The sequence below is a fragment of the Bombina bombina genome, chromosome 8 (assembly GCF_027579735.1).
Source record: "Bombina bombina isolate aBomBom1 chromosome 8, aBomBom1.pri, whole genome shotgun sequence".
NCBI lineage: Eukaryota > Metazoa > Chordata > Amphibia > Anura > Bombinatoridae > Bombina > Bombina bombina.
In genome coordinates this window covers 46,785,024-46,806,770 of record NC_069506.1, presented here as the reverse complement: position 1 = coordinate 46,806,770, position 21,747 = coordinate 46,785,024, and the positions used below count along the sequence as shown (strand labels likewise).

General features: G+C 39.9%; 1 protein-coding gene across 1 annotated transcript in view; it reads right to left on the bottom strand.

The window, feature by feature from the left end:
* Positions 1–1,468: 1,468 nt before the first annotated feature.
* The window catches only part of MORN1 (MORN repeat containing 1), a 569,760-nt gene continuing 549,481 nt past the window's right edge, over positions 1,469–21,747 (bottom strand). The window contains exon 14 of the mRNA XM_053690352.1: positions 1,469–1,692. Within this exon, the coding sequence (XP_053546327.1) occupies positions 1,559–1,692 (134 nt within the window). The 3' untranslated portion in view covers positions 1,469–1,558. The remainder of the gene's footprint in view (positions 1,693–21,747) is intronic.

The window sequence follows — 21,747 nt, the reverse complement described above, 5'->3', positions numbered from 1 at the left end:
ACACATGTTCAGGATATTTTTTTTCTGTCAACAACCATGTCTGGTCTCACAATATTTTACAGCACAATTCTTGGACCTAAAGCCCAAAGAGAGCTATCAATTGTTTTCTTTTTTTATCTGATTCTGACTCTTTCATACTTTCTATTTTATTTAAATCAGAGTTTTTTTGTTGCACTTTCATTGCGATTACTTGAGATTATGGGGTAGATTTATTATATGTCGAGCTGTAGCGAATCATGTCCACCCGACATCGCTAAATGCTGACAGCATACAATGTTTGCATTTAACATTGCACACGCATTTCTTGTGAAATGCTTGTGCAATGCCGCCCCCTGCACATTCGCTGCCAATCGGTCGCTAGCAGGGGGAGTCAATCATCCCAACCGCTACTTCTTTACTTATGTTTCAGGTGGACCTGAAACCTCAGGTGTAGAAAGCAGCAACCGCTGCTTAATAAATCTACCCCTATGGGGCCGATTTACTAATGTGTGGGCGGACATTGATAAATGCCAACAGTATACACTGTTGGCATTTAAAATCAACAAGCATTTCTTGTAAAATGCTTGTGCAATGCCGCCCCCTGCACATTCACGGCCAATTGGCCGCTAGCAGGGGGTGTCAATCAACTTGATCGTATCTGATCGTGCTGATTGCTGTCCTCTGCCTCAGAGGTGGCAGACGAGTTATGGAGCAGCGGTATTACAACGTGGCTTCTTAACTTCCGCTTTAGGCGGACTTTAAGCAGAGTGGGTCGGAAGCAGCATTCGATGCTTCATTAATCGACCACTATGCCAGAGATTCCCCACTACTACACTTTCTCTACCTGTTTCAAACACCTCTCTGACACATATTTGGAGATGATATCAGGCGAGGAAGCATCTCTTTTCTGTATACCTGTTCTGCCTGCTAGGATCCACTATTTTCAAATCTGTGTGCATGTGTAGTAGAGCTCCCAAATATTCTGTATTTTGTGGATTGATTCTTTTTAAACGTATATATCCCTGTAAACTGGGTACATATAATCCCCTCCTAGACTATGCCCTTAACTGTCAGGCAACACTCACAGACCATATCAACTCTGCACTGGGCTGCTAAACCACACCTCCAAAGTGCATAGGCTCCTCCCACAAATATCCACAACTCTGTCTCCTCATCTCCCTTTGTCCCATGTAAGAGTATATTAAAGTATTTTGTAGGATGATTCACTTTTACATACCATAACAATGGCAGACATCTTAATAAAACATTGCTTGTTTTATGTTTGTTTTAAAGCAAACATTCACTATTATTTTTATTTAAAGGTATTTCCAAAATGCAATCACTAGCTCTTCAAACTTAAAACAAAAATTAGCAATGTTCAACGGTAGTTTTAAAATGTAGCCCATCTGAATTTCTAAGCACCAGCAAGTAGCACAATTGTGATATAGAATGAAAGCCATTAAACAGACATCTTTGGTGGCATGATAAAAGTATTTTATTTAAAAAAAAAAAAAAAAGATCAACAATATGAAGTTTTCCAAGTTAATATATCAACTGACTCTATTCATATACTGGAATCTCAGCGAGTGCCTTTCTGGTTATTTTTTCCATTTATTTTTTCAGGTAAAACGCGTACGAGTTTGAATGCTGGAAGGAGTGTGTGACCAAAAAATGGTGGCATGGTAACGTCTTCAACCATGATGACGTATTCCCCTAAAGAAATAAGAATCAAGTTAGTAAATGTTTTGTGGTTTTGCACATCTAAATTTCATAAAGCAATGACTTATGTTTTGTCAGTTTTGTATCTCACAAAATACATTTTGAACATAGAATGTGAAAGTTCACAGGCAAGTAAATAAACATGGCCTCTGAATCCCACCAAGTAAGTGGCCACAAATTATTTTTCAGTCATAGAAATGGAAAGAGGAGAAATTTAAGATATTGTTTAGATCAGTTAAACCTGATTAGAAGCCCAATAGTTTAATTAGTTAAATGGAAATGCATTTGCATCAGCCCCTTTAAATAGCAGGAATCCTGTCTGAAATATCTGGGCACTTTCATATTTCCTTTAAAGACAATGTGCCTTGAAAACTTTAAACACAATAAATTGGCGATCGGAGAAACAAAAAACTTAAAAACAAGGGGGTCCATTTATCATTGTGCGGATGGACATGATCCGCTATAGCGAACCATGTCCGCTGCACATCGATAAATGCAGACAGCATATGCTGTCGGCATTTATCATTGCACCAGCAGGGGGTGTCAATCAGCCTGATCCTACTGGATCGGGTTGATTTTTGGCAATATCTGTCCGCCGCCTCAGAGAAGGCGGACAGGTTATGGAGCAGCGGTCTTTAGACTGCTGCTTCATAACTTGTGTTTCTGGCAAGCCTGAAGGCTTGCCAGAAACACGGGGCATCAAACTCCATTCAGAGGTTGATAAATAGACCCCATGGAATAGGAGGAAATGGACCTGGTATACCTACCATTAATTACAACACTATGGGGCATATGTATCAAGCTCCGATTGGAGCTTGATGCCCTGTGTTTCTGGCGAGCCTGCAGACTCGCCAGAAACAGCAGTTATGAAGCAGCGGTCACAAAGACCGCTGCTCCATAACCTGTCCGCCTGCTCTGAGCAGGCGGACAGACATCGCCGGAAATAAACCCGATCGAGCACGATCGGGTTGATTGACACCCCTGCTGGTGGCCGATTGGCCGCGAGTCTGCAGGGGGCGGCGTTGCACCAGCAGCTCTTGTGAGCTGCTGGTGCAATGCTGAATACGGCGAGCGTATTGCGTGCCGTATTCAGCGAGGTCTGGCGGACCTGATCTGCAGTGCCAGACCTTGATAACTTGGGGACAGTATCTGAATACATGCACTTAAACACAACCTGTTATACAAGATATCATCAAAATAGGATACATTCTTGGCAAAATACACAGTATTTTGCAGTAGGCCACATTTTAACAGCTAAGTCATAGAGAGCCATCTTTAGAAATAGTGCATCCTTTCTCAATATCTTTTTCTGTGTTAGAATTAGATTTTAAAAAGTGTAGAGGACAGGCTGTAGCCCACATATGGTAGGAAGGACTATACCCCACATATTATTGGAAGGACTATAGCCACGTATGGTAGGAAGGACTATAGCCCACATATTATAGGAAGGACTGTAGCCACATATGGTAGGAAGGACTGTAGCCCACATATTATAGGAAGGACTGTAGCCACATATGGTAGGAAGGACTATAGCCCACATATTATAGGAAGGACTGTAGCCACATATGGTAGGAAGGACTGTAGCCCACATATTATAGGAAGGACTGCAGCCACATATGGTAGGAAGGACTGTAGCCCACATATGGTAGGAAGGACTGTAGCCCACATATGGTAGGAAGGACAGTAGCCCACATATGGTAGGAAGGACTGCAGCCACATATGGTAGGAAGGACTGTAGCCCACATATGGTAGGAAGGACTGTAGCCCACATATGGTAGGAAGGACTGTAGCCCACATATGGTAGGAAGGACTGTAGCCACATATGGTAGGAAGGACTGTAGCCCACATATGGTAGGAAGGACTATAGCCCACATATTATAGGAAGGACTGTAGCCACATATGGTAGGAAGGACTGTAGCCCACATATGGTAGGAAGGACTGTAGCCACATATGGTAGGAAGGACTGTAGCCCACATATGGTAGGAAGGACTGTAGCCACATATGGTAGGAAGGACTGTAGCCACATATGGTAGGAAGGACTGTAGCCCACATATGGTAGGAAGGACTGTAGCCCACATATGGTAGAAATGTCTAACATAGAAAACATATTGGCTGTAAATATCCCAAACTGATTTTTTAACCATGGGATGCTACATGAGACAATAGTAAAATATCATAGGAAAATAGTAACATGCAATATGGGTACACTTGATGGTGCTTTTGGTTCTTATATACCATCAAATTCTCTGTTTCTATTTATTTCTCCCCATAAACTACCAAAACTTACCACCAGAGGTATCCACTCCCTCAGATCTCACTAAACTTTGCTAGGTCTGTAATACTGCTTCACTGGAATTTTCAGCACCGAGAGGTAGTTATTTCTCATTAGTGTTAAAATATCCAGATGTTACAGTAGGTATTCATTTGATATCAGTTTGGGGTACTCTACCTAATGTCATCTCTTTTATAAGCTAAACAATGAAGTAAATCTATTATACTCTTGTATAGTATTTTTGTTGACCTGTTCTATGTAACCTTTGAGCTTACCATTTGATAGTTATTTATTGGTCCATATATAGAAGCTGTAAGGATACTCTATCAACTGGCTGATACTCTGCATGGCCTCGCTAAGGGCACTGTGCTTGCTATAGATTACATATTCTGGCAACTACAAGGAACATCTTGTTTGTAGACTGAGTAACATGCTAGAAGGGCAGTTTGTATAACATATCTAGTTATATGTAATGAATCAACTTTATGATATACTTTCATTATTTATTTTCCAACATTTTTATGTAATTTAGCTCTGAAAGTTGAGGATTTTCTATTTTTTTAATATAGTGATTGTAATTGTAATACCCACTATTACTCATCATTCCACTTAATCCCCAAATCCAATAAAAATATTAATGAGCTAGAAGAGTGCCTTTCAATTGGCGATTTACCAATGTCTGGCGGACATGATACGCGGTAGCGTATTATGTCCGCCAGACATCGCTGAATGCATTCGTTGTCGGCATTTAACATTGCACAAGCAGTTCTGGTGAACTGCTTGCGCAATGCCGCCCCTGCAAATTTGCAGCCAATCGGTCGCTAGCAGGGGGTGTCAATCAGCCCTATCGTATAGGATCGGGTGGATTGATGTCCACAGCCTCAGAGGCAGCAGACCAGTTAAGGAGCAGCGCTGCTTTATAACTGATGTTTCCAGCAAGCCTGAAGGCTCACGCGGAAACAGGGGCATCAGGGGCCATTCGGCCCTTGATAAATGGGCCCCTTACTCTGGTTAATTCCTGTCAATCTAAAGATAATAACAATAACAAGGTTACACTAGAACCATCCTAGAAAGAAACTAAATATGGTTTTTTTTGTATATTATTTTTTGTACACATTATATAATAAATCTTTATATAGAGTTTTGGACTCAATTAACCCATACACTGGTACATATAAATTTACTAGGGTTAGCATTTCCCTAATACTTTTACTAACATCACTAGTGTCTTAAAGTGAAAGTAAATCCTAGCATTTTACAAAAGCTAGGATTTACTATTGAAACAAATAAAGGGGACTTTCATTCATGAAGTATTAGATACGTCATGTAGAAAGCTCCTTTATTTGATTCAATCGATCGCTGTGTTTACCTTGTACAGCAGCCCACGGCAAAACAAATTTGGCTAAGAGGTGACGTTTTCACCTCTTAGCCAATAGCCGTGCAGTAAATCAGGCTCCCATGGGCGCCAAGCTGGATTTACCGCACGGCTATTGGCTAAGAGGTGAAAACGTCACCTCTTAGCCAATTTTTTTTTTGCCGTGGGCTGCTGTATATGGTAAAAACAGCGATCAATTAAATCAAATAAAGGAGCTTTCTACATGAAGTACCTTATTCTTCATGAATGAAAGTGCCCTTTATTTGCTTCAATAGTAAATCCTAGCGTTTGTAAAACGCTAGAATTTACTTTCAATTTAAGGCTTGGTTTTAGAAAGGTGGTAAAAAACCTAAATTATAGGAACCTTGAAAAATGGAACCATTTTTTAACTTTAATTTCTGTGAAATTTTACATAAATTAACAAACAACCAGGCCCAATATTTTTGTTGTTGTTGCTAAAAACACTGACACCTATAACTGATGTATAAATACACACAGATTAGTTGACTTATAGTAGGGTTTTTCAATAAAGCACATTACCATCAATGTAATCTGAGAGAGATGCAAGATATATTAGTATGAAGAAGTTAGATTGAGGGAAGTCATTAGTAACCAAATCTATGAACATAGCAAGGGACAGAGAAAGAGAATTGAGACTGAATAATGTGTTTAGAAGCATCTGTAGAGAAGTGTGAAAGACAGAATGGAGAAAGAAAACTGGAGAGTGAAGACAGCTAAAGTAAACTTTAGCACTTTTATACATTGTAATAAATAAATTAACAGTTGTAGAATTTTCAGGAAGTAGTTTGCTATATATTTATACCATGCATGAGTAAGCACAAATGCGCCCAGAAGTCTTCAGAGCACTTGCTCTATCTATATAGCTTTCACCTAGCTGCCTGTATCAACTCCCGTATAGGCATTATAGGACAGTTTGCCATTTTATGATACTATTGTGATTGATAAAGACGTTTTCTTACACCCTTGTAGAGTGACATATTGAAGTATAAGTGCAGTTAACACCAGAGCAACTCATGTGAAGGCATCTCTTTCTAGAAGCTGCATGAAATACCAATAAATTATGGGCTAGAATACGAGTGGTGTGCTAACGTTAGAGCATGCGCGATATTGAAATATTGTGCCCACGTTAACTTGCTAATGTATTACTGGTTGTGCGCGATATTGACATATAGGGGCCGAATTATCGAGCTCCGAATAGAGCTTGATGCCTTGGTTTCCGCACAAGCCTTCAGGCTCGCCGGAAACAGCAGTTATGAAGAAGCGGTCTTAAGACAGCTGCTCCATAACTTGCCAGCCTGCTCTGAGGCTGTGGACATCAATCCGCCCAATCCTATATGATCGGGCTGATTGACACCCCCTGCTAGCGGCTGATTGGCCGTGAATGTGCAGGGGGCGGCATTGCACAAGCATTTTACAAGAAATGCTTGTGCAATGTTAAATGCTCTCAGCGTATGCTGTTGGCATTTAGCGATGTCCGCTTGCACATTATTATCTGCAGGGGGCTGCATTGCACAACGGCTTGTGCAATGATAAATTTATCGATGTGCAGCGGACATGATACGCTACATTGTATCATGTCCGCTCGCACTTTCATAAATTGGCCTCATTGTGCCCACGTTAACTTTCTAATGTATTACTGGTTGAAAGTAAACGTAACCACACGAGTGCAAACTAAAGTTGCATTAAATACATTGGGGGATATCAAGCCGTCAACTTTGTTGAATTCGACGGCACCAATACGCTCGCCTAACATTGCGGTCACGGAACTGAATACGATCTCCATATTTATAAAAAAAAGCCGGCAAAAAGACGCGCACCAAGTACGGGGCATTGAGCATCGGAATGTTGTTAACTAACAGTCATCGATCTCGCGTCTATTCGACTTTTTACCAACTGTATTTATACCCTGTCACTAAACGCTGCCACTATACTAAAATGTTTAACCCCTATCCCGCCGCTCCCGGAACACGCCACCACTAAATAAATGTATTAACCCCTAAACCTCTGGCCTCCCTCATCACTACCACCAAGTAAACCTATTAACCCCTAAACCGCCAGCCCCCCACATCGCCATAAACAAAATTAAGCTAATTAAGCTAATAACCCCTAAACCTAACAACCTTAAACTTTAAATTAAAATTACAACATCCCTATCTTCAAATAAATTTAAATTTAGCTGTAGAATTAAAATAAACTATTTTTAAACTATTAATTAACCTACCCTAACTATTATCCAACACTTAAATTAAACTACAAACTAAATTACATATTAAAAAAAGCTAACCCTACTCAAATTATTTAAATATACTATTAAACATTATTAAAAATTACTAAATTACAAAAAAATAAACGATAAGTTACAAAAAATAAAAAACACTAAATTACAAAAAAAACAACACATTATCAAAAATAAAAAAAGAATTACACCTAATCTAATAGCCCTATAAAAATAAAAAAGCCCCCCCAAAATAAAAAAAAACCCTAGCCTACAATAAACTTCCAAAGGACCTTAAAAGGGCCTTTTGTGGGGAAATCAGCTCTTTTACCGGTAAAAAAAAATACAAACAACCCCCAACAGTAAAACCCACAACCCAACCAACCAACCCCCCCAAATAAAAACCTTATCTTTTACCTGCCCAGACCCTACTCTAAAAATAAAACCCACCCAAAAAAACCTTAAATAAACACTAACTCCCGACGATCCACTTACAGTTATTGAAGTCCCGCTTGAAGGATCCATTCAGCCGACAAGAAGTCTTCATCCGGGCGGCAAGAAGTCTTCATCTGTGCGGCCTCTTCCATCTTCATCCAGCCAGCGAAGTCTTCATCCAGACGGCATCTTCTATCTTCATCCATTCGGCGTGGAGCGGGTCCATCCTGAAGACATCCGGCACGGAGCTCCTCTTCAATACGGTCGCCACCGTAAACTGGAACTTGAATGCAAGTGACGTCATCCAAGATGGCGTCCCTTGCATTCCTATTGGCTGAAAGGTTCCAATCAGCCAATAGGATTAGAGCTGTGAAAATCCTATTGGCTGTTCCAATCAGCCAATAGGATTTGAGCAGCTCTCATCCTATTGGCTGTTCCAATCAGCCAATAGGATGAAAGCTCAATAAATTTTATTTAGGTTGCGGCGATGTTGGGGGCGGCAGATTAGGGGTGTTTAGACTCGGAGTTTATGTTAGGGTGTTAAGTGTAAACGTTTGTTTTCTACCATAGAAATCAATGGGATATCTGGCAGCATCGAACATAAGCTTTCACTGCTTTCAGACTCCCATTGATTCCTATGGCATCTGCGGCCTCCAGGGTGGTGAACTGAAAACCAGGTACGCTGGGCCAGAATACCCGCAAGCGTACCTGTTAACTATTTGATAACTTTGAAAAAGTGTCAAATAGAGCCGAATGTGTATTCGGAACATCTGTAATGATGTAAGCATCGATCTGCGTCGGATTGAGACCTGCGGATCGTATGTTATGTCACAGATTTCAACTTTTGCCGGTCTGTAGGCTTTGATAACTAGGTTGGATCAAACTCGCAACAATTACGCTGCGGAATTCCAGTGTATTTGCGGTTGACGGCTTGATAAATATCCCCCATTCAATTAAAGTGTTACACTCATATATACACTATCTAATAAAAAATATTCATATAAATATTTTAAAAAGTTACACGGGTTGAAAGGTATATGACAAGATATTTCAATGGAAAGGCCTACAATGTATATATACATACATATACATGTCTAAATATGTGTATGTATGTATATATACATATGTATGTATATATATATATATATATATATATATACATGTGTATTTATATGTTTATCTGTGTATATATGTATATACATACATATATACACATGTATATGCATATATACATATGTATATATACTTTGGAGTCCTTTTCACTCATATACCTGAAAATAAGATACATCTATTTTATTCAGTTGTAATATTAATAATGACTTTTACTGTTTATATACTGTAAATGTTCTTTACATAGTAGAATATGTTCTTAGTATTTTTAAATATTTATTCATATATATATATATATATATATATATATATATATATATATATATATATATATATATATATATTAGAGTGGGAAAGCATGCCCAGAGAACCACCAAACCACCCTGCCATTTTCGGAAGGGCAGTCTATTGTGGTGACGGAACCACCCTGCCATTTCCTGCCTGATTCTTTCATCACCCTGCCATCGAGGTGGATTCCGAAAATGGCAAGGTGGTGAAAGAATCCACCTGTATGCAGCTTACGCTGCATCCAGGTGGATTCTTTCACCACCCTGCCATTTTTGGAATCCACCTGGATGCAGCTTATGCTGCATCCAGGTGGATTCCGAAAAAAACAGGGCGGTGAAAGAATCCATCCAGGAGGATTCCTTCACTACCATGTTTTTTTCGGAATCCACCTGGATGCAGCATAAGCTGCATCCATGTGGATTCCAAAAATGGCAGGGTGGTGAAAGAATCCACCTGGATGCAGCGTAAGCCAATAAACAGGGCGGTGAAAGAATCCATCCAGGAGGATTCCTTCACTACCCCTTTTGGTCTCTCTCTTCCTCTCTTTTGCGCTCTCTCCCCCCTCTCTTTTGCTCTCTCTCTCCCTCTCTCTTTTGATCTCTCTCCCCTCTATTTTGCTCTCTCTCTCTCTCTCCCCCCTCTCTTTTGCTCTCTCTCTCCCCCTCTCTTTTGCTCTCTCTCTCCCCCTCCCTTTTGCTCTCTCTCCCCCCTCTCTTTTGCTCTCTCTCCCCCCCTCTCTTTTGCTCTCTCTCCCCCTTTTCTTTTGCTCTCTCTCAATCTCTCTTTTGCTCTCTCTCTCCCCCTTCTCTTTTGATCTCTCCCCCCTCTCTTTTGTTCTCTCTCCCCCCTCTTTTGCTCTCTCTCCCCCCTCTCTTTTGCTCTCCCTCTACTCTCTCTTTTGCTCTCTCTCTTGCCTCTTTTTTGCACTCTCTCTCCCCTCTCATTTGCTCTCTCTCCCCTCTCAGTCTGTGTTGTTAATAAAAAAAAAAAATAACTACAGAAAAAAATAAACAAATAAAACCTAATCCCTATGAAAATAAAAAAGCACTCCCAAAATAAAAACACCCCCTAATCTAATGCTAAACTACCAATAGCCCTTAAAGGGGCTTTTTGTAGGGCATTGCCCTAAGTTAAACAGCTCTTTTGCAGTTACAAAAAATTCTAAGCACCCCCTAACAGTAAAACCCACCAGCCACCAAACCACCCAAAATAAATAAACCTAACACTAAAAAACCTAAGCTATCCATTGCCATGAAAAGGGCATTTGTATGGGCATTGCCCTTAAAAGGGCATTCAGCTCTTTTGCTGCCCATTCCTAATCAAACATTTTTTAAAAAAAAAACCCCATAAATCTAACCCCCAAAAATTAAACCTAAGTTACAGAAAATAAAAAAAATCTAATATTACAGAAAATAAAAAAACAAATTACAAAATTAAACCTAATTCCTAGGAAAATAAAAAAGCCCCCCAAAATAAAAACACACCCTAATCTAAGAATAAACTGCCAGTAGCCCTTAAAAGGGCTTTTTGCAGGGCATTGCCCCAACATAAAAAACTCTTTTACATTAAAAATACAATAGAATTAAATCAGCCAATAGGATTTCAGTAGCTCTCATCCAATTGGCTGATTTGAATTTGAAGAATAAAATAAGACAATAGGAATTCAAGGGACGCCATCTTTAATCGCGTACCTTGAATTCACTATTCAGTGTACGGCGGCGATCGTACAAAGAGGCTCCTCCATGCTCCATGGCTCCGTGGTCGCCGGTCTTCAGTTCCAGGATCGCCGGTCTTCAGTTCCAGGATCGCCAGTCTTCAGTTCCAGGATTGCCGGTCTTTAGTACCAGGGTTGCCGGTCTTTAGTTCCAGGGTCGTCGGTCTTCAGCTCCGCGGTCATCGGTCTTCAGACGGATTGTTTCTGGAAGAAGGAGGTCGCCGCTTGGAAGAAGACTTCACCGCATGGGACAGGACGTTCTCCGTCGGGGGTTAGACTTAGGGTTTTTTTTAATTTATTTTTATTTTTATTTAGATTAGGGTGGGCATTTTGTAAAAGAGTTAAATGCATGCCCAACAAATGCACTTTTCAGGGCAATGGGTAGTTTAGGTTTGTTAGTGTTAGCTTTTGTTATTTTGGGGGTTTTGCGGTTTAGGGGTTAATTGCGATGTGGTTTTTATGTGGTTTAAGGGGTTAATAGGATAAAAAGGTTTATTGCGATGTGGGGGTTTTGTGGTTTAGGGGTTAATAGAGTAAATAGGTTTATTGCAATGTGTGGGTTTTGCGGTTTAGGGGTTAATAGGTTAATTATGTGTATTGCGATGTGGGGGTTTTGCGGTTTAGGGGTTAATAGGTTTATTGCGATGTGGGGGTTTGCGGTTTAGGGGTTAATAGGGTAATTAGGTTTATTGCGATATGGGTAGTTGACGGTTAAGGGATTAAGGGTTTAATTACTTTATTATATTGCGATGTGTGGGTTTGCGGTGTATGTGTTAATACTTTGTGTGGGAGGTTTATTTTATTTTTTGTTATACTTCGTGCAGGCGGTGTTTTTTTTTAATTTTGTAATGCTCCGTTTGCCTTCGCTGCATCTTGGTGGATTCCAAAAATGGCAGGGTGGTGAAAGAATCCACCTTCAGTGGATTCTTTCACCACCCTGCCATTTTCGGAATCCAGGTGAATTCTTTTAGCTACCAACATTCCATTGAGGATGCTTGCACAACTGCCGATAACGGACATTACAAACACAATTATAGTATATAATATATATATATATACTGTATATATATATAATGTTCTTTACATAGGGGAAATGTTCTATTCATTTTTAAATAGATATTCCTATATATCTATATATACCTATATCTATGTATATTCATATAAATATATAGATATAGATATATATTTTACATTAAATACATAAGATATATATAGAAATATCTATTTAAAAATACATAGAACATTTTCTTCTATGTGATGAATATTGGAATGTAAAATATTTATAACTACCTTTAGGTTAGCGCAGTTGGTCTAACACAGTGTAGGTAAAGTCAATATTAGGATCCGCACTCCAGGGTCATCCCCAGTATAGCCAAAGACTGCACTGATGCAGGTAGTAGGTGCTGAAACCTTCAAGGACCCCCCTCCAAGGTCCAATGCTAATATGATACAAACAAGGGAGAAGGTAGCAATCTGATGAAAGAAAACACCTTTATTGGAGCAACGTTTCGAAGCTTCCTGCCCCTTTCTCAAGCTTACATACAATGAGGTGTGAACACAACTTTATTCAGAAGGCAATTAATGAAGGACCAATCCCCAGGCTGACTAGGGGCGTGAGAAAACTATGACATCACACATGTATAATGATACAAACACTTGTAATTAGTTAATAACCCAATGAAGACTAATAAGGGGATTGGGCCCTTAATATTAGTATATAAAATTAAAAACAAAATGTAATACAGAACAGAAGGCAGGCACTAAAGGAATCTCTATAAATATTAAATTGAGTAAACAAATCAAATTAAGGGCATTAGATCAAACTGCCTATTGAGGCCTTTAGGTGTCATGGTGTCTAATACCCAAATCCATTTGGCTTCTCTATACAACAGATCCCTCATTCTGTCACCCCCTCTTGGCTTTTATTTTGGCATGATCTATGACCATGAATCTTAACTGATTGGCTAGATGGCCCATTTCCAAAAAATGGGAGGGGACAGGAAGATGGGAATGTTTCTCATTGCCAATATTGGATTTGTGCTGGCAGAAGCGGTCCTTAACCTTTTGGGTTGTCTCGCCTATATATAACAGGCCGCATGGGCACTTAATCGCATACACCACATATGTAGAGTTACATGTAAAATACCCTGGGATTTTAATTTTTTTGCCTGTGTAGGGATGTGATATCTCTCCTCCCTTGATAACACTATTACATTGTGCACATCAAAGGCACTGGTATGTGCCATTCTTAGGGGTGCCAAAAAACTTTTGTTGACCTCCCTTGGTAATCACATTTGTGTGTGCGTGTACTATTTTTTTGCCCATTATGTTGCCTTTATGATAAGCAGCTCTAGGGGTTGTTTAAATTCCTGTATATCAGGACAAGCTTCTTTCAGCATAAACCAGTTCTTCTTGATAATATAAAAAAATGCTATTGCTCATAAAGCTATATGTGATGACAAATGAGATCCTATTTAAGTTATCTCCTTTCTTTGTGTGAGTGTCACTAGTAGGACAAATCTGAATATTCTTTAATTCATGTGGGCTATAGCCTCTCTTGATGAATTTCTCCACCATTTGACTTGAATTTTCCTGAAAGTTTTCTGGGTCACTGACAATTCTATTGACTTGTATGAGCTGGGATTTTGGGATGCTCTTAAATACCCTTGGAGGGTGAAAAACAGAATTTATGCTTACCTGATAAATTACTTTCTCCAACGGTGTGTCCGGTCCACGGCGTCATCCTTACTTGTGGGATATTCTCTTCCCCAACAGGAAATGGCAAAGAGCCCAGCAAAGCTGGTCATATGATCCCTCCTAGGCTCCGCCTACCCCAGTCATTCGACCGACGTACAGGAGGAAATATGCATAGGAGAAACCATATGATACCGTGGTGACTGTAGTTAGAGAAAATAATTCATCAGACCTGATTAAAAAAACCAGGGCGGGCCGTGGACCGGACACACCGTTGGAGAAAGTAATTTATCAGGTAAGCATAAATTCTGTTTTCTCCAACATAGGTGTGTCCGGTCCACGGCGTCATCCTTACTTGTGGGAACCAATACCAAAGCTTTAGGACACGGATGAAGGGAGGGAGCAAATCAGGTCACCTAAATGGAAGGCACCACGGCTTGCAAAACCTTTCTCCCAAAAATAGCCTCTGAAGAAGCAAAAGTATCACATTTGTAAAATTTGGCAAAAGTGTGCAGTGAAGACCAAGTCGCTGCCTTACATATCTGGTCAACAGAAGCCTCGTTCTTGAAGGCCCATGTGGAAGCCACAGCCCTAGTGGAGTGAGCTGTGATTCTTTCAGGAGGCTGCCGTCCGGCAGTCTCATAAGCCAAACGGATAATGCTTTTAAGCCAAAAGGAAAGAGAGGTAGAAGTTGCTTTTTGACCTCTCCTTTTACCAGAATAAACAACAAACAAAGAAGAAGTTTGTCTGAAATCTTTAGTGGCCTCTAAATAGAATTTTAGAGCACGGACTACGTCCAAATTGTGTAACAAACGTTCCTTCTTTGAAACTGGATTCGGGCATAAAGAAGGTACAACTATCTCCTGGTTAATATTCTTGTTAGAAACAACTTTCGGAAGAAAACCAGGCTTAGTACGCAAAACCACCTTATCTGCATGGAACACCAGATAGGGCGGAGAACACTGCAGAGCAGATAACTCTGAAACTCTTCTAGCAGAAGAAATTGCAACCAAAAACAAAACTTTCCAAGATAATAACTTAATATCTACGGAATGTAAGGGTTCAAACGGAACCCCTTGAAGAACTGAAAGAACTAGATTGAGACTCCAGGGAGGAGTCAAAGGTCTGTAAACGGGCTTGATTCTAACCAGAGCCTGAACAAACGCCTGAACGTCTGGCACAGCTGCCAGCCTTTTGTGAAGTAAAACAGATAACGCAGAAATCTGTCCCTTCAGAGAACTTGCAGATAATCCCTTCTCCAAACCCTCTTGTAGAAAGGATAAAATCCTAGGAATTTTTATCTTGTTCCATGGGAATCCTTTAGATTCACACCAATAGATATATTTTTTCCATATCTTATGGTAAATTTTTCTAGTTACAGGCTTTCTAGCCTGAATAAGAGTATCTATTACAGAATCTGAAAACCCACGCTTTGATAAAATCAAGCGTTCAATCTCCAAGCAGTCAGTTGGAGAGAAACCAGATTCGGATGTTCGAATGGACCTTGAACAAGAAGGTCCTGTCTCAAAGGTAGCTTCCATGGTGGAGCCGATGACATATTCACCAGGTCTGCATACCAAGTCCTGCGTGGCCACGCAGGAGCTATCAAGATCACCGAAGCCCTCTCCTGGTTGATCCTGGCTACCAGCCTGGGAATGAGAGGAAACGGTGGGAAAACATAAGCTAGGTTGAAGGTCCAAGGTGCTACTAGTGCATCTACTAGAGTCGCCTTGGGATCCCTGGATCTGGACCCGTAACAAGGAACCTTGAAGTTCTGACGAGACGCCATCAGATCCATGTCTGGAATGCCCCATAATTGAGTTATTTGGGCAAAGATTTCCGGGTGGAGTTCCCACTCCCCCGGATGGAATGTCTGACGACTCAGAAAATCCGCTTCCCAATTTTCCACTCCTGGGATGTGGATTGCAGACAAGTGGCAGGAGTGATCCTCCGCCCATTGAATTATCTTGGTCACTTCCTCCATCGCCAGGGAACTCCTTGTTCCCCCCTGATGGTTGATATAAGCAACTGTCGTCATGTTGTCTGATTGAAACCTTATGAATTTAAACACCAAAAAACTCTTAGCCATCTCCGTGGAGATGTTGCCTGTGCAACGGCAAAGAGAATGACTGGGGTAGGCGGAGCCTAGGAGGGATCATATGACCAGCTTTGCTGGGCTCTTTGCCATTTCCTGTTGGGGAAGAGAATATCCCACAAGTAAGGATGACGCCGTGGACCGGACACACCTATGTTGGAGAAACTGGATCTATGCAACAAAGTGTTGCAGTCAGTGGGTTTGGTGTACAAATCAGTGTGCAATGTGTCTTCAGTTTTGTATATCATAGTGTCAAGGAACTTAATATTAGTCATACTTGTCTTAGTACTAAACTTCAGAAATGGGACTTCCCTTTCTATATCATTTCTCAATTGAGTGAGTTCCTCAGGGGTGCCCCGCCACAGGATGAACAGGTCATCAATGTAGCGGACCCACCCTATACAAAATTGCTGAAACAATGGATGTGTGTATACATATTTCTTTTCAACCCAATTCATAGTAAGGCAAGCATATGATGGGGCCACATCAGTGTCAGGTTAGCGCAGAAGTTATAAGTGTTGTTTTTTTTTTTTCAATTTGCACGCTCCATTAAAGTTTATGGGGAGAAGAAGTTAACAAGGCTGCGATATCCATAGTCTTTATGTTAGTGTGCATCAGCTTTCACTCATGCAAACATTTTACTTTCAACTTGTAATACGCATATGTTAAAAGTTTAATTCTGGCAGTGTTTGCATGCGAGCAAAAGCGCTAAATAGCACGTCACTTGTATTCTGGCTCTATATTGGTAAAACATAGTAAAACAAGGCAAGAAACACAAAGGGGTCAATTTATTATAGTGCGAGCGGACATGATACGATGTAGCGTATCATGTCCGCTGCACATCGATAAATGCCGACAGCATAAGCTGTCAACAGTTATCATTGCACCAGCAGTTCTTGTGAACTGCTGGTGCAATACTGCCCCCTGCAGATTTGCGGCCAATTGGCCTCTAGCAGGGGGTGTCAATCAACCTGATTGTATTCGATCGGATTGATTTCTGTCTGCGGCCTCAGAGCAGGTGGACAGGTTATAGAGCAGCGGTCTTTAGAACGCTGCTTCATAACATGGGGCATCAAGCCCCGTACAGAGCTTGATAAATTGACCCCACAGTGGTTACACAACGTTTCCACTGATGCTTCATCGTACCTAGCCAAGGATGCAGACAGTTCTAGCTTGATATGAGCTTTCACCTTAAAATGTTTGTCTACTTTACAAGCTTTTAGGTCATTAGAATCTCAGAGCAAAACAATTTATCAAAATAAACAGTGAAAGTTCTTCCAACTTATCACATTATATTGAAGAAAACATCTGTCTTTCTGGTGTTCCCAGTAGCTTCCAAAATACATTAAGCCTAGGCAGAACCTTCTTATTTTGGAGATCTGGAAAGAAAGATTAACAATCTAAAAATACATCTTCTTAGGATTAACGTTGAATAAAGTCAAGTCAATAGGGATACACTGCATTTCTGGGGGAAATGGGCAAACCAGAAGGATAAAGAACAATTGTGCAGAAACCCGCACCTTTAATGAGCTTGTGTCCATATTAACACCATATTGGAGAATCTAAAAGATCTTCAGACGTGACGGAGAATACATAAGTACGTTTTGGTTTTCATTTAATCTTTTCTGCTTTAGAAGTCCACTCCTAGTTATGTTACAAAAAATAAAGAAATGATAATATTTCTTAACCTTTGAGGAAGAATACAATTCTAGACTAGACTCATTTAAAGTGGTTGGGTCATAGTAAACAATGCAAATATTTGTAAGACCTTAAAAAAAGGTTCATGAACATGTATGTGTAACTAATATGTATAGAAAGAGAAGTTTTCAACCAGGTATGAACAAAGGGTCAGTAGCTTGTTTTTTTGGACCACTTGGGAGCAGCCTACTTTATCCCAATTGTGACTTTCACAAAGGAGAACTTTCATGAAGTATATTAGTCTGATCTCATCTAAAAGGATGCTCCAGCCCCAAAATACCTCCTTAGAATGAGGAACATGGCAACTTATGTGTGCCTCATCAGTGGAGTTCAGCCATTTACCTCTAGGAACATTAAAGGGAAAGTCTACTCAAGAATTTTTATTGTATAAAAAATAGATGATACTTATATTACCCATTTCCCAGTTTTGCATAACCAACACTGTTATATTAATATACTTTTTATCTCTGTATCGAAGCCTCTGCAGACTGCCCCCGTACCTCAGTTCTTTTGTCAGACTTGCATTTTAGCCAATCAGTACTGGTTCTTAAATAACTCCATGGGAGTGAGCACAATGTTTATCTATATGGCACACATAAACTAGGAGGTGGCTTTTAACAGTTTAAAAATCCGTTTGAGCATACCTAGGTTTAGCTTTCAGCAGAGAACAAAGCAAATTTGATGATAAAAGTAAAATGGAAAGCTGTTTAAAATTGCATGCCCTATCTGAATCATGAAAGTTTAATTTTTACTAGATTGTCCCTTTAACAAGGGAGTACATGTCTCTGGCTGCCACTCACTTTCTTTTTTTTTGTTCAGAGGAGGATTCCCTTGTATTTTGGGGCTGGATCATCCTTTTTAAGCAGTATCAGACTGACAGATATCAGGACAGTTTTCGTCTGTAAATAGCACAATTAGGATATATATATATATATATATATATATATATATATGTATTTATTTATTTTTTACAAAAAATACATTATATATATATAGAAATATATATTTAAAAATAAATTGAATATTATCTTCTATGTGAAGAACATTGAAATGTAAAACTTCAGATTTGCGCAGTAGGTTTAACCCCTGCTGGGTTTGCGCGCAAGTGATAATTATTTATGTTTTTTCCAGTTTGTACCCTCCATTAAAGTCTATGGGAAGAAGAAGTTAGCGTGGTCACAATATCCTAAGATTTGAAGTAAGTGTGTCGGCTTTCGCTTGCACGCAAACAATTTACTTTTAATACGCGCATTCACCTGCGCACATTAAAAGTTTACTTCTGGCGATGGTTGTGCGCGAGCAAAAGTGCTAAATAGTGCTCCAATTGCCACTGGCCCTTAGTGAATATTGGGTGAAACAAAATAATTATTTTTTTGTGATGAACTATATGTCCCAAACAAAATATTTTGTCTGCGCACGTCTGCAACTCCAAATGTGGCAGATATTTTATAGGACTTATTATAACAAAATTGGCATTCAGCCCCTTTAGAATAAATATGTAGGAGAGGTGGTTACCCCTCCTTAACACTGTAAATGTGAAAACAGATGTCCCTAATATGTTAGCACAATGCTAATCAAACACCTGCGATTAAAGGATCTGACGGAGATATCTTTATTAATGCTAATCAGCAGCAATCACACAATATCAAGAGCAGAGCAAACAGGGTTTCATTATTATTCCCATATAAAAATCTCCTGTATGCCCATAATTCTGCCGTGTTTATACTTTGTTTATTACTATACAAAATGTTTTCAATTATCTACATCAATTCACTCTGGCACAATGGGCAACACGTTGTTTTTCAATGTCTTATGCAAATGTACATATGGTTTTAGCGGAGGGTACTGCAGTTCACAACAGGACTCAAGTTTATTTATAGATTTACTAATTCTGCATAGTTCTAATACTGAGCATTTCAAATGTGTTTGTTTTACTTTGTTTTCCATATAATTTGCAATGATATATATATTTTAAAGAGATATTAGACATATTTTAAATTAGAAATCTAAAAAAGGATGATTTTGCTTGTGAAGTGCATAAGTGGAAGCATAAATATAGATAGTAATCTTCAGCATAAACTTGACTTTTCAACAGCTTAGATTCAACAAAATGAATTTGTAAAGCTAACTATGGAGCATATTTATCAAGCTCTGTATAATAAAGACCGCTGCTCCATAACCTGTCCGACTGCCCTGAGGCGGCGGACAGAAATCAACCCGATCGAATATGATTGAGTTGATTGACACCCCCTGCTAGCGGCCGATTGGCCGCGAATCTGCAGGAGGCGGCATTGCACCAGCAGTTCACCAGAACCGCTGGTGCAATGATAAATGTCTAGAGCGTATGCTGTCTGCATTTATCGATGTGCAGCGGACATGATCCGCAATATCAGATCATGTTCGCTCGCACATTAATAAAAAGGCCCCTATGTCTTGATGAAAAAATGTTTTGATGGAAAATGATGAGATTCAAAAAGATTTGTACTTGCCCCTCCCCAGAGGAGCCAGTTGCTACATCAGCGCCTTTTAAATAAAGGGACCTGCTTCTATCTCACACCATTAACTTCCCATGACATAAAACATAAACATTTTTAAAAAAAATTACTAAATAATCTAATAAAAGTGAAAAAAACAACGGATAAAAAAGTGACTGATAACTTGATAAAATGGCTGTAAAAGGATTCCAAGAGGCATATGTATCAAGCTCCGTAAACAAAGACCACTGCTCCATAAGCTGTCCGCCTGCTCTGAGCAGGCGGACAGACATTGCCGGAAATCAACCCGATCGAGTACGATCGGGTTGATTGACACCCCCCTGCTGGCGTCCTATTGGCCGCGAGTCTGCAGGGGGTGGCGTTGCTGAATACGGCGAGCGTATTGCTTGCCGTATTCAGCGAGGTCTGGCGGACCTGACCCGCAGTGTCGGATCAGGTACGCCAGACCTTAATAACTAGAGGCCCAAGCCTTCACATAGTGCAGATTTTTCTGATTGGCTGGATGGTTTTTGAAACTCCTACGCCTGAGAGAATGGCTCTCGATGGATATGGATACATGATAATCTGTTTCAAAAACCTGATTGAACAAAAGAGATGTTGGCTTGTTTAATCAACTCTGAAATGTGTTTACAAAATAGTGGGTGAGCTCAATTTTGAAATAGAGGTAAGTATGCTGTGGAAGAACCTGAATGTGACAAGTATATGTATGGAACTGTTGCTGACCAAAAGAGGCTGCAAAAGGAGAACCCTTTTTCTATGGTAGGGAAGTTATTTTCAATGGGGGTTGGGGATCATGTGGGAGGGCATTTACTGATGGGTAAAATCATATTAACCCTTTGAGTGCTAATGACGGCTCTGAGCCGTCACAGAGTTTCCCACTCTGGTGCTAATGACGGCTCAGAGCCGTCACTAGCACTCTCCCACCTTGAGGGAGATCTGGGGGCTCCCACCTGCTCCTACCCCGATCGGTGCTGCATAATGACAGGCATCGCCGGGGCTTCCCGTTTTGCGTGGTGACATCACTGCGCAACTTAATTTAACATTAACAATGTTAAATATAGGAGCAGGGGGCATGCTGCTTAGAAGCCTGTATATCTCAGGCATCTAAGCAGCTACAGACCCCCAAGACCCACCGTTAGAAAGGTAATCGCCTAACCTTTTCAACAGTGTAAGTCTTGGGGATATGAAATAAATTAAAAAAAAGTAAAAAAAAAAATATTTTTAAAAATATTAAATAAAAAACCCTTTAAAAAAACCTTAATTACCCATTCCCCAGTTTTGCATAACCAACAGTTATAATAATACACATTTTACCTCTGTAATTACTTTGTATCTAAGCCTCTGCAGACTGCCCCCTTATTTCAGTTCTTTTGAGAGAATTGCAGTTTAGCCAATCAGTGCTCACTCCTCAGTAAATTCACGTGCATGAGCTAAATGTTATCTATATGAAACACGCAAACTAACGCCCTCTAGTGGTGAAAAACTGTCAAAATGCCTTTAGATTAGATGCTGCCTTCAAGGTCTAAGAAATTAGCATATGAACCTCCTAGGTTTAGATTTCAACTAAGAATACCAAGAGAACAAAGCAAAATTGGTGATAAAAGTAAATTGGAAAGTTGTTTAAAATGACATGCCCT